Raw genomic sequence first — 13648 nt, forward strand, 5'->3', positions numbered from 1 at the left:
CTTCCAGCGCCCTCCACCCCCCGCCCCCATTTACGTCTCTGGCAGACACTCTCTTTGCAGCATCTGTCGCTCGGGTGTGCATGTGTGCGAGTGTGCGTGTGTGCATGCGTGTGCATACAGGGCTTCTTATTGCCCTGGTTTGTGATCGTTGGCCCTGGAGGATTTACTGTTACCTCTTCAGCCGCGGGTCACCAGGGCCATCTTCCGAGACGAGGAGGGAACCAGGGAATGTTACACCAAGTCCATCTCTTGTAGGACCTTTCCTCATTTGGGGGCGGGGCAGCCATTCTCCCAGTCACCCCCAAACTCTTCTCCTGTGGGGCCTTGGAAGGGCACCTGCCGTCTCCAGTCTGCCCCAGTGGGGAGTCCTTTCCTCCACACTCCTGTGCAAACAGGACAGAGGGGACTTCGGACGCCACAACGTTCGCAGTTTGCTGAACTAACCCAGAGAGCAGGCTTGCAGTGGAAACTAAGCCTTGTTCCCTCACAATGATTGCTCCCCAGAGAAGCTGAAAGATTTAAATGCTTCTTGCTTTACCGCCAGAAGTGCCTGTTCTCTTGTGTCTTCGTGCACAAACACACGTGCTCATCCTAACGGGCTTTGTCTCCAAAGTCCCATGTGTTTTATTCATGGAAGCAGTCCATCATGTGCTGTACGGGCAGCTTTCTTCCCATCCAGCAGCTCTGAAGCACACTGGGCTGTGGCAGCCCGTCCAAGGCCCGCCAGCCTGCACCTCCTGACGTCTGCTGGGAGGTCCTCCGATGGCGAGCCCTTGGGTCTTTTGCCTGCCTTCCTCGGCACACGATTCAGTTGTGTAAATAGCTTGACAAAGAGGAGAGTCAGAATCGGCCCTGAAGATGTGTAACGTCCAAGTGCTTATGTGATTATGTGACGTGATGTGCATCTCTTTTCAGAACCTGGTGATGAATTCCAAAATTGGTTCCTAGCGCAGCCATTCTTATTTAATAGGTAGTGTTTAAAGCACTACCTATTGGTCTCTTTTAAACTATATGAACGTAACCTAGTGTTCATATAGTTTAAGTTACGGAAAGGAGGTGATGAACGGTATCCACTCCATTGGTTCATCCTCCTTGAAAAGACACATAGGTGGCAAGTGGCACCGTTTTGGAAATAGAAAAAAACAAAGCATATGAGAGTTAGTGAGCTACTCTCAAAAGTCACAGTAAAGATTGAAGTCTAAAATTTTACAGGAACTCTGGACTCTGAGTTCTGCATGTGATCTGGGCACTTGAGCTTCACCAGCCCTGCAAACCATGGCCCCATGGCCCCAATCCAGCCCCCCGACTATTTTTGTATGGCCCGTGGGCTAAGAATGCCTTCTATATTTTAAGTGGTGAAAAAAGATGGGAAGGAAAGTAGTATTCTGTGGCACAGGAAAATTATATTAAGTTCCATTCCGTTTCAAAAAATACACTTTATTGGAACACACCATGCCTAATCATTTACATGTTGACCACGGTGGCTTTTGCAATAGCAGGATCTGTAGTTGCAAGAGAGACCAGAGAGCCAAGTATATTTATTATCTGACCCTTTAGAGAAAGAGTTTGCCTGCAGTCAGTGTGATTTTGTGGTTTCAGTTTAGACAAAGGGAAAAATAGCTGCACTGTCTAGCTACGTATCAGGCACAGCATTAGACAATTGACATCAATGATTTCCTTTTATTTTCCCCATAAACTTGGGTTGTTCTAGCATCCTCATTTTATGGCGCAGAAAAATGAGACCTAGGAGAGACAGATAGTTTGCCCAAGGTCCCATAGCCAATAAGGGAAAAAACCGAGGTGCAAATTTGTTCTGTCTGACCTCAGAGTCCACCTTGCACAGTATACCCCGCAGCTCTGGAATATTCTTCCATCCTTGGTTGAATAATTGAGTGAGAAAATTCTGCCTCATGTATTTTAGCAGCTGATCCGAAGTGGCATCTCTTACGCACGTAGCGAAAAGGGGTGAGGACCTTGAGTTCCTTTCTCCATGCTGCTTGTCGCAATTCTGTCAACAAGAACTCCTCGGGCCCTTAGCCTTCCTTCTGGCCGCGGGCACACGGCCCGGCTTCTCGGCTGTCTTGCCCAAGCCTCTGAGGGGTGGGGGGTTCCTGGAAGCTTCCCTGATCCCTGCCTGTGCATCCTTAGTCCTGTACCACCACCCTGAGGTCATAGGAACGCCCCCTCCTCACAGCCGGGGCTGAAGGCTTCGTCCCCAGGCTAGGGAAAGGGGGGCTCAGTCCTCTGGAGGCCTGGGGAGGCTGTGTGTGTCGAGTTCAAAAGCATATTCCCTTGGTCTTGAATTTGTCTTTGCTGTTCAGGCTTACAAGGAATGGAAGATCATTTCCTCCTTCACGCCTCCATCGTCCTGCCCCAGAGAGGAGAACCGGCCCCTGATCGAAGTGCCCTTGGAGAAACCCAGCCCCTCTCCGGGCCGGTCTCACCTGGCGAATCCAGAAATGCACAAGGTGAGTATCTGCCTTTTTTCACGCACACTTATTTGACAGGGAGCCAGTGAACAGGCTGAGACAAGAAGATGAGGTTAAACATGGAGGCTTGCCCTTGGCTCAGAAGGGAGCCAGGCTGGGTGGGTGGGGCACTGTCTGGAATTGGGAGGGGTGGGTCAGACTTTCTCTTCCCCTCTGGAGCTTGGCTCTGTCCAGAAATTGTGATGCTGCCGATTGGGAGCTCAGACGCGAAGCCCAGAACTGTCGTTAGTGGAGACTGCGGCACAGCAGCCTGGACTGCTAAGGGGGCCGGCATTCCTTGCTCTTGACACCCCCACTGTGCCACTGAGGAGGAGGCCGGAGCTGGGCCATTCCCTGGAGCTCTGGCTTCAGACAGGTTGCAGGGGAGCTCCAGAGAGTGAGGGAGGCATCACAGAAAAACGAACCAGCAAAACCAAAAACCTCAGGACGAAGTACCATGCTAGTTTTATGTCTCGTACAACAAACAGAAGGACAGCTTTCTGGTTATTTCAGTAAATGCCTCTAAGGCCCTGCAGAAATGGAACTTAAATCACTGCCAAGGTTCGGAAACTCCTAGGTAGCCACAAATCTGTGGTTGTCTTGAAATGTGCCTTTCTCGATCAAGGGGGCCGTCCCTGTGCCCAGGCCTTAATCACCCCATTGTCACCGTGATCGGTCACGGGGTAGGTCAGCACAGTGTAGCACTAGTGTTCTGGCAGGAGGGTAGGGCTGGTTTCATTTAAAAAAAAATAAGTTCCGGTCGTTGTGTATGACATAACCTTTGACATAACCTTTGGGGTAAACTGAGTGGAAGGTACATGGGACCTTCTCTTTGTAACTTCCTATGAATCTGTAATTATTTTGCAAGATAAAGTTACCCCAAATTCAAGGGCGGTCCTGACCACATGGTGTGCTCCCTGCGAGAGCCCTGCTCATTCTGTGCTGCGGCCACGGGGAGCTCCCCACGTCTCCATGGCCGGCGCTAGACTTCCCGATGGTTTACTTTCCGTATTTCTCCAAAATCGGAGTAAGCCCATTGAGGGGTGTCACTTCGTAGCTCCAGACACGAGGCTCATGGCCTTTGTCCTCCATCGTGCCCTCAGCTCCTCAACGGGGAGCTGAAGCAGCTGTACACCGCCATCACCCGGGCCCGCGCCAACCTCTGGATCTTCGATGAAAACCCGGAGAAGCGGGCCCCTGCTTTCAAGTACTTCATCAGAAGAAACTTTGTCCAGGTGGTGAAGACAGATGAAAATAAAGGTAAGATCCATTGAAATCTTCGGCCTGTGGGGTAGAAAGCATGTTACTCTCCACTGTTCTCATGGTCGGGTGTAAAGGGTATAGTCTTTGAAATCTCTTTGTAATCTTCTGAGAAATGAGTATGGTGTGCTGGGCAGCGCGGCTGTGATGGGGTCCGGGGGTTAACTCCTTTAGGAAAGGTCTTGTATTTGCCCTCTAATAGTGAGGGTCATGGTCAAGGGTTAGAGGAGGTAGGCTCAGCTGGGAGACTACACGCTGCTGTGGGCGTTTGGATAGCCCATTGGGAATAGCTCTTGAAGTACAGGATGAGCGTGCCTTCTGACCCAGTAATTCCACTCTAGGAATCTAGAGAAACTCACGTCTATAAAACCTCGAAGAGACACGAACACGAGTGCCCGTCTCAGCCCTGTCTGTGTTATAAGAAACTGAAAATGACCTACGTGCTCCCCCCACCTCCACCCCTGACACGAAACTGTTCCCAGGGGCCCCCTGGCGCTGGGCGGGACGGGTGGGTGTGGAGATGTGGGTGCCTTTGCTTTTCACCTTCTGTGCTGTTAGCAATGCTTTTTTTTTTACATTTTCATAATTTACAAAGACTAGTTAATTTAAAAAATAGTGGGAAGGTCTCCTGATAGGATGACCAGGGCAGAAATAGTCAGCCCCTCCTGAAGAGGAAAATTGTCTTTCTTGTGGGTTAGTGCTTGGGTCGGCCCCTGCACGTCTCGGTGAATTTCTCCAAGGGCCGGGAGCGCAGGGCTCGGCTGCTGTGCAGGGAGGGGTGTTTGCCGGTGTCCCGAGCACGGTTCAGCCCGTTCCATGGAGGCTCTTTCTAGGTACAGCCGAGGGCTCAGTCGGGAACCAGGATTAGGCGTCCCGTTCCTGGGCCCTGTCTGTTGTGATGCAGTGGGACCGTCGGACGCTCGGGTGGGGTTAACCGAGGGTCTTGTTAGAATTCTCCACCTGTGCAGGCCCAGGACCTCGTCCAGACCCCGCTTGCCCTCCCGGGGCCCTCACTTCCTCAACTAAAATGAAAACGAGTGGGCTGGCCTCCTGTGGCTGCTCTTAACCTTTCCTGTGTGTCTGTTAGTCTCAGAATCTGCTCACGCACCTGTGATCACAGAGCGTCAAGATAGGCATTTTTTAAATTCTAAAGTGAAAAAGGATTACAGTTTATTTTGTCTCGGTAGCTTTAAGGAGGCGAGAAGAGTGCAGTCTGAGCCGTGTCCTGAGTTGCACACGGTAGAGCACTGGAGAACGTCTGTTCCCGCTGTGCTAGGGGGCTGGGGCGCGTGTGGCGACTGTGTGGTCCCTCGCCACGGTGCCGCCGGCAGGGCTCCCGGGCCCTCTGCACGACACCGAGGAGCTCCGCTGTGGGGATACCGTGTCACCAGGGCACCAGTACTGCGCACGGAGCTCGAACAAGGCGCTGTGGAGTCATCTTTGCACACGGTGCTGGAGGGCATGGCCGAGGGCCCGCAGGGGGCGTCAGGCCGGCAGCCTCCCCTGTGTTTTTGCACCTTCTCAATATGGCCAGCCTCGCTTCCGGTTGATATCCATTGTCCTGGGTGTCTCTGACCCCTTCCGCTCAGATTTGTTCTGGTAGCCACTGTCAATCCTGGACTCGATGAAGCCGTGGCTGGGATCCCGCAGCGAGTGTCGTCCACGGCTGGTGATCTTGGGGGGCCGGGGAGCGGGGAGCCGATACAGCCGCCAGCAGGCCAGTGAGGATAACAGGAGGTCTGACAGCAGGTGGTTATAACAGTCTGTGCCCCTGACGGGAGCGTCAGACTGCTCACCACCGTGAGGGCAAAGTCTGCACATTTGGAAGCCCCGAAAAGTCCTGTCTCCTCGTCCCTTGCTAAAGGCCCTGCAAGTGAGATTGCTAAAAGCTACTGGCTCTGGATTCTAATTCATAGCTATAGAAAAGGAAGGTAGAGCAACATTAAACAATCAAACAGTGTCTTTTCTCACCCCCACACTCTCCTTCCAAAAGCTGCAGCAACCTGGCCCGGTAAGCTGTATCTTTAAATGAATGCTGGAAAGACTCCACAGGTGTACTGGTTGGCTAGGGCTGCCCTAACAAGACACCTCAGGCCGGGTGGCTTACACAGCAGAAGTGTGTTCTCTCATAGTTCTGAAGGCTACAAGTCCAAGATCAAGCAGTACGCAGGTTTAACTTCTGACCTTGGCTTCTAGATGGCCTGTCCTTTGTGTGAGCCCCTGGGGTCTTTGTGTGTGTGCTAATTTCCTTTTTTTAAAATAACAAAATATTTTATGTATTTATTTTAGAGAGAGAGGAAGGGAGGGAGAAAGAGAGGCAGAGGAACATCAATGTGTTTGCCTCTCGCACGGCCTCTTCTGGGGACCTGACCTGCAACCCAGGCTTGTGCCTTGACTGGGAATTGAACTGGCAACCCTTTGGTTCACAGGCTGGCACTCAATCCACTGAGCCACGCCAGCCAGGGCTAATCTCCTTTTCTTATAAGAACACCAGTCAGACAGCATCAGGGCCCACCAGGACAGCCTCACTGAGGCCCTGTCTCCAAACACAGTCACGTTCTAAGGTGCTAGGCGTTAGGGCTTCGACATTTAAATTTTCAGAGGGCGGGGAGGGGGGGACAAAATTCACCCCATAACTCCAGGTTTAAGTGAGCAAAGGCCCAGAGAAGCAAACGAACTTTGCCTTTTCCTTTTAGACTTTGACGACAGCATGTTCGTGAAGACCTCCACCCCCGAGGAGTGGATCGCGCAGGGGGAGTACTACGCCAAACACCAGTGCTGGAAGGTAAGGGCTGGGCCGGGAGCGAGGGAGAGGTCTTTGGACGGGCGGCCTCGCAGGTTGCACGGGGACAGGGCGAGGGTCCTGCTGCTTGCGCCGCTTCTTCTGAAATCTCAGGGGGCCCCTGGCCGCGGAGAGGTCCCCGCCGCGCTGCTGCTCCCCCAGTGCAGCGCGACCAGGCTTCATTTCGGCCAAGTGCCAGCCGGCACCGCTGCGAAAGCGAAGGTCTTGGCTCCACCGAGGAACGCTTCTAGTTACTTTCCTTCCCCGCTGCGCGCTACGCTTAAGGGGCTCCCGCTGCCATCAGATGACATTTTAAAAACAGTAACAGATGGGTCGTCTTGTTTTTTTTTGTTTTTTTTTAAAGTTAATCACTGACTTCGCTGCCAATTTGAGTCTGGTGGGCACAGGTTAAGCTTTTTCACTAGACGGAGCTGACTAATTTCCAGCCACATGCCATCCTAGTGAGCCTGAGCCATCTCCTTCCGAGAACTGTTGTCATTGGTATCCTCTCCAAATCCTGAGACCCGCTTGCCCCATCCCTTCCCCGCCCCCCCACCCCCCGCCACGGTCAGCGTCCCCGCCCGTCCTGCGGTCTCGGGTGGGGCACCACGGCGGGAGTGTCTGCCCTGACGCAGTGTCAGTGACATCTTCACCTGCCAGTCACGAACACCTTCAGCTCAACAAAGTCCACGTGAGCCCGGTCTCATTCCATCTCCTCTTCCCTGGGTCATCTGCAGTGCGTCACAGATGTCCCCTTGGTGGCTGCGTGATGGCTGTGGCAGTGCCTGCCACCCCATGTCCCTCAGCAGCATCCCAAGCAGGAAGGAAGGGCAGGCACTTTCTTCTCCTGGGTCCCCTTTTCTGTTACGGAGTCCCCCATGGACTTCCTCTTGCATCTCATTGGTCGCTACCGGGTCACATGCCCATGTCTGTCTGTCAGGGAGGCTGGGAGAGCAATCCCACCTGGCACACAGGTCCTGCCCTCAGACAGGAAAGGGCAGAGCGGGTGCTGTGGGTAGCTGGCCACCGTGGGCATGCATGACCACACAGAAATGCACGTGCCCCCAAGATGTGGCTCCCCCAGGCACCTGGCATTCCCTGGGCCTGCAGGAGCAGCCAGGGCTGCCTGAGAGAGTGCCCGGAGCTGAGTTTCAGGCAGAGCACTTTTCTGTCCCGGGCCTCCATGCTAGGCTCCAGGCCAGCCCCTCCAGCGCTACTGGAAGAGTGTCTGCAGCTTCCCTTGTACTCCCGAGCAAACGTTGGAGATGGTGGTTTCTCTGGAGAGCTTCTCCTGCTGCTCTAATGATCCTTCTTTTCACTGGAAGTTCTCACAGTCGGACCGAGCGAAGGCGCTGGGAGTGATGAGTGCAGTGAAAATGGAAGCCAGAGCTTCCTGGAAGCCACTGCGGCGGGGGTCTTCCCGCTGACGTGCCCGGAGAAGGGGCTCTGAGGGTTCTCTCTTCCCCAGTTCCTTGGAGAATTTTGTTTCCTGTGGCAGGGAAAAGGGCCTACGTCTATAGCATGTAACTCGTATCCGGGGTTCACTTTTTCGCATAACAAACAACCCCAAAATTAGTGGCTTAAAACGAGCCACTTCTGTAGCTCGCAGTTCTGTGGGCTGGCAAAGCTGGGCCCACCTGCGTGGTTTAGGGTCAGCTGGGGGACTCACGTGTCCGAGCTCAGCTGCCAGTTGACAAGCGGGTTGCTTCGGGGGTCGGCCGGCTCTTGGCTTGGGTGATGGGGGTGAGCGGGGTTCCTGGATCACAGGCCCTTGGGCTCCAGCAGGCTCCCCTGGGCTCGTTCACGTGATGGCTGAGCGGGGTTTGGAGAGGGGAGCAGAAGCACGAGGCCTCTTGCGGCCTGACCTGGTCCACTGTTGCTCCCGCCGTGTTCTGCTGGCCCAGCAAGACACAGCCCAGAGCAGAACGGGGGATGGGGGGGGGAGACAGCCTTTGTGATGGGTGAAGGAGCAGAATTATCCGGGAGCTGGGTAAAGGGGCGTGGACAGATACGGGGAGGCGTGAAGGGCTGTGGCCACCCTCGAATCAACCCTAAGGGGCAAGAAAACAGGACTTGTACTGTTGGGCGTGTCTGGGAAGTATTTCCCTAACCACGTAGTATTTCTCCGCAGAAGCTGACACGGCCCCGAAACTTGACTCACGGCCCACCCTTATTGTAACTGCAAAGCAATGCTGAACACTGGGCTATCATTATAAAACCAAGTTGGTTTTTGTGGGGGGAGAAGGGGTGGGGAGAGAAGGGAGGGTACTATGGGCAGCAGGTGCTATGGGTATGAACTGGGGAACTAGGCAGCGTTTTCCCTTCATGTTGTCAGAACACCCTTGGTGTTACCTGTATGTTGCCCATGGATTTCCACTTCTCCATCCCTCTAAAAATGCCTTTTGAAGAGGCACACCTAAAACCTTTTTGGGGAAGCTGGCACAGACGAGAACGTTATAAAAACCTTTCTCCTCGCCTGAGTTTGTTTTGGCCCCGCTGAAGGACCTCGGGACTCAGGCGGTTTACTGAGGTTTTGGCTGCGTGTCAGTGAATGTTTCAGAACCTCCGTACAAATAAATGGAAACTGCTCGAGATTCATTCAGCCAACAGGTTCCTATTAAGCTAGGGGCCGACGTGGTTTCGGTGACGGGGATGTGACGGTGAGCCAGGCAGGTCCACAGAGGAGCTCTCTGTCCCAGCTGTTGCAGGTGTCATTGACGAGAGACCTGCTGCCTCCCAGAGCCACCTGCCCTGGACGGGGAGAGCTGCTTGGAGCAGGGGAGCGCTGAGCGGAGACCCGTGGGAGGGGTGCAGTGAACCAGGCAGAGAAGGGGCAGGAGAACGGTTCAGTCAGAGGAACAGCATGTGCAAAGGCCCTATGGTGGGAAGGGGGCACGGCACAGACCAGGGGAATGGAAGGAGGCCCATGGGGCTGCAGCAAAGGGCCTGAGGGGGAAAGGTACCGTCCTGTCCCTTGCCCACACTGAGACCCAGTTTCTACGTGCTGGGCAGAGGGTCAACTCTCTGCCGCTGTAGCCTGTGCTTAGCGACATGGTGTCAGTGTTCCTGTTTGAGAAAAGCAGCATTCTGGAGCAGGGATCGGGGTGCCGGCGGACCGCCCTGTGACACTTTGCTGCCCACCTTCTGTTTGGCTTACCCAGATCTTCATGTCCCAAGAATCCGGTCAGTTGTTTTCTGGGGTATGTTGTGAGACTGTCTCTATCCCCGTTGCTACTCCCCGTCAGTGCACTGAGGCTGTTCCAGCAACAGCGCCGGTTAGCTGTCGTAGGGTTACCCCCCCGGAGGGGACCTGTGTTGAGCCCAGAAAAGCCACTGGCTGCCTGCGGGCCGGCCACTGCGTGCCTCTCCCCTGAAGTGGCTGCCAGGCACGAGGGAAGGCCATAACTGCCTCCTGCACGGCAGTTGGAAGGCTGACCGGGGGTGTCACCGTGGTGGCCTGTAAACTCTGTGTCGTGCACCCTTCCCGTGGCTTCTGGGCACTTCCAGAAGGAACCTTTGCATGCGGAGCGTTAGCTGGTAACACCGTTGGGCTTCCTCCTTGGAGGCTGGGTCCCTAGCCCACCAGCACCTTCCTGCCCCCTGTCTCAGGTCGGCTGCGGTGAGACAGCGTTGTATGGGCATGCACATGCAGCGCACGCTCTGACTCCGGTTCTGGGTTCTGTCCGTTACGTCCGCTGCCTTGGCAGGGAGTCAGAGCCTTTTGCCTCTTCCAGGTTGCAGCCAAGTGTTACCAGAAAGGAGGTGCCTTGGAGAAGGAGAAACTGGCGCTGGCCCACAACACCGTCCTCAACATGAAGTCCAAGAAAGTCAGCCCCAAGTAAGAGTCTCAGGTCGTCTCGGGTCTGCCCTCATGAGATGTGCAGGCAAAAACGGGGCCGTTAGGTCAACATCCCCCGGAAACGCTGTTTTGTTCCCCTCCTCCCAGGGAAAAGCAGATGGAGTACTTGGAACTGGCTAAGACCTACTTGGAATGCAAGGAGCCAAAGCTGTCCCTGAAGTGTCTGAGCTACGCCAAGGAGTTCCAGCTCTCTGCCCAGCTGTGCGAGAGGCTGGGGAAGGTACGGCCTGGCCCGTGGCTGCTCTTGGGAGAACGGGGCTCCTCCTGGGTAGATTGGGGGGTGCGGGGGCCTGCCTCTGCGTGCTTCAGAAAGGGGCTGATATTAACCACGGGAGGCCAAATATTCACATCAAAGGGAAGACGAACTTTAGAATATTCCTTCTCTTTCTCTGTGTTCACAGTCTGGGGTCGGCCTGGGTGAATGGCTTGGCATTCGTGTGGCGGTTTTCCTGTGTTCCCTGTAATTGCTAATTGCTCTAGCTCCGCACCAACCGTTCTGGCAGCCGCTAGCCCCGTGTGATTATTTCATTTGAAATCAAATTCGTTAAAATGTAAGAAAATGAAACATTCATTTCCTTGGCCTCACTGGCCACATTTCAGGGGCTCAATGTTACAGAACATTCCATCCTCGCGGGAAGCTCTGTGGGCCAGAGCCTGTAGTCTAGAGCACGGTGACTCACAGGGTGGTCCGAGGGCGGGCCGGGGGCCACGGGCTGTCGCTGGTCTCTGGGAAGATGAATTCAGAGGTCAAAAGGGAGCAGTTAGATATTGTTCCAGCCGTTGAGCGTTGCTGTGACAGCCACGCCGTGATAATTTTCTTAGTGGTCATTTTTATCGAGTTATCATCGACATCTAGGGTTGTTTTAGTTTTAGGTGCACGGCATAGTCGTTTGGTACATTATATATTGTGAGAAGGCCACCACGATGAGTTTAATGTCGTCACCACACGTGGCTACAATGTTTTTCTTGAAATGAGAACTCGCAGGATTCCTTCTCTTAGCAACTTGCAAATGCACAGGGACGTTTAAGAGGATAGTCCCTGTGCTGGACTTGACGCGACTCATTTTAGTGCATCAGCTGTGAGGGACTGGACGGGTAACACCACCTCGTCCTTGATCACAGGGAGCCTCAGGGGCTGCGCTCCTCAGCGCCCGGCTGTGGCTGCTGCATTTCCCGATGGGCTTCATGACCCTCTGGTAGGGGCTGGGTTTCCACGTCTCCGTGTGACATGTAGTGACTCCTGGATCTTCGGAGTATCCCGGGCGTCGGGTGGGGTGGGGTGGGACCTGATGGGAAGTTTGAAGGGCAGCCTTGGTGCTGCCCGCCCCACCCCGTGTTTGTTGTGGGATGTGACTACGTGGGACGTGGGTGGGATAGAGATCTCAGTGTGGGTGGAAGTTTTGGGTCCTATGATTCCAGCAACTAGACTAGTTTCCAGCCTCTCCATTTCCCTGGTCCCCCACCCCCCAGTTTCTCATGCCTCCTCCCACCCCCAACCCCCGGGCTCCCAGCAGTGACAACAATAGGCCTAAGCCCATTGCTTTCCCCTTTGTGCCTCCCAGGGCCTGTCCTGGCTGAGCCAGACACCCCGTCCTGGTCTGCTCAGCTCGCCTTCCCCGACCTGCCAAGCTCTGCCTCTGAACGTGGGGCGGGGCGGGGCGGGCAGGAGGCTGAGAGCACTCCCACATTCCCTTCTCCAGGACTCCGTGCCCTCAGAGTGTGGAGGCCACCCCGCTCCTCTTCCCTCCCACTTCCACAGGCCTGACAAGTCCACTGTGGGAGCTCCAAGCCCCACCCAGGGAAGAATCAGGTCCCTTTTTTTTAATCTCAGGCCTCCCCCCTCCCCAGAAGGGGATTCAACCCTCAGCCAGCTTCAGGCCTCTTGGGGTCAGTTATCCCCTCAAACTAACCAAGCAGCCCGGCTCACATGGACCGGCTTGGCGAAAATCCTTTGTGAAAATCCAGAAGCCAAATCTCTTCCCTCTTCCCAGCCCCCGCCTGGGTGCTGCCTGCGGGAAGAAATGCGGGGCTGTGGGAGTGTCAGATTTCCTTCCAGGGATCCCTCAGCCTCGTCTGCTTCTTTTCTCTCTCCGGAGAGCAGCACTGGTTTCCCTGGAAACCTCGCAGAGCCCCTGCTCTGCGTGGCAGCGGGGACCTCCCCACGGAACAGAGCTGGCCTAGCGGGGAGCTGCCTCTCAGAGCCGCCCCCTCCTCTCTCTCCACCTGGGCGCACACTTGGCCCCTCAGGGGGCCCTCACCCACACTCGGGGAGTTTTCTGCTGAGCACTCAGCTTCGTCAAGGAGGGGAAAGGAGACGGGGTGGTTTAGTGGTTAGTGATGTGGCAAGTCGGGCCCCAGAGCTCCCCTGTGCCTGAGCTCTCTGGACACAGAAGCACCCCACACCCGAGTCTTTCGTGTGTGTTGGGCCTTCCAGTAGCTTGTCTTGTTAGATGAAGCCCAGCTAAGGTTTACCAGGGGGCCTGGCATACGTGTTTTGTTTTCTCTTTGGACCTCGGGTGCAGCGAGTAGAGCTATGAAGTTAGATATTCAACACATCCATGGACCCCTGCCGTGTGCCAGGTGCTGTGGGTGCCCAGCAAGCGGAAGCGAGAGGGCGGGGCCTCCGCACCTGCGGAGCTGCCCTTTCTGATGCGGGAGGGAGACGGTAGAGGAGCCAGTGGGACACGAGACAGAACACCCGTGGGGGCAAGGGCTAGGTGAGAGGGCAGAGGGGTGAGGTGTTGCTGCCTTAGACCCGGGCGTCGGGGAGCTGACTTTTGACCAGAGACTTCGGGAACAACTGCTGGAGGGCACAGCAGGCCAAGGACCCCTGCAGGCAATGGGCTGCAAGGTGGGGGCGTGTAGATGAGTTTGAAGAACGGCAAAGGAGCCGTTTGGCCGGAGCAGAGTGAGCCAGTGAGCAATGGGCCGGGCCGGAACAAGTCCAGCGGGGCCTTGGAGTCCCCGGTAGGGACTAGACATGGTTCATGTGTGGTGGGAGCCAGTGGAAGGTTTGGACTGGTGGGCTGATTGGAAGCTCATTGGAGGCTCTGTCAAGAGGCCTGTGGGCAGCAAGAGTAGAAGCAGAAGCACCAGGAGGGTCTCATGGGGGCTGAGGCCGAGATACGTGGCTTGGATGGCCAGGGCGGTGGCAGGGGCCGGATCCGGGAAATGCTGGGAGAGCCGAGCACGCAGGGTGAACTGGCGGGAAGGCCGGGAGGAAGCGGAGTGGAACGCACTCTTCTGTTCACGGCAAACCCACCAGCGAGCGTGGTGCGA

The 13648-nt window shown here is 55.3% G+C and overlaps 1 protein-coding gene across 1 annotated transcript in view; it reads left to right on the forward strand.

The window, feature by feature from the left end:
• Positions 1-13648, forward strand: part of TRANK1 (tetratricopeptide repeat and ankyrin repeat containing 1) — a 95173-nt gene that overhangs the window by 71988 nt on the left and 9537 nt on the right. The window contains exons 16-20 of the mRNA XM_028518748.2: positions 2322-2468; positions 3572-3728; positions 6425-6513; positions 10245-10348; positions 10457-10589. Of these exons, the coding sequence (XP_028374549.1) occupies positions 2322-2468; positions 3572-3728; positions 6425-6513; positions 10245-10348; positions 10457-10589 (630 nt within the window). The remainder of the gene's footprint in view (positions 1-2321; positions 2469-3571; positions 3729-6424; positions 6514-10244; positions 10349-10456; positions 10590-13648) is intronic.

This window comes from Phyllostomus discolor, chromosome 7 (assembly GCF_004126475.2).
Source record: "Phyllostomus discolor isolate MPI-MPIP mPhyDis1 chromosome 7, mPhyDis1.pri.v3, whole genome shotgun sequence".
Taxonomy (NCBI): domain Eukaryota; kingdom Metazoa; phylum Chordata; class Mammalia; order Chiroptera; family Phyllostomidae; genus Phyllostomus; species Phyllostomus discolor.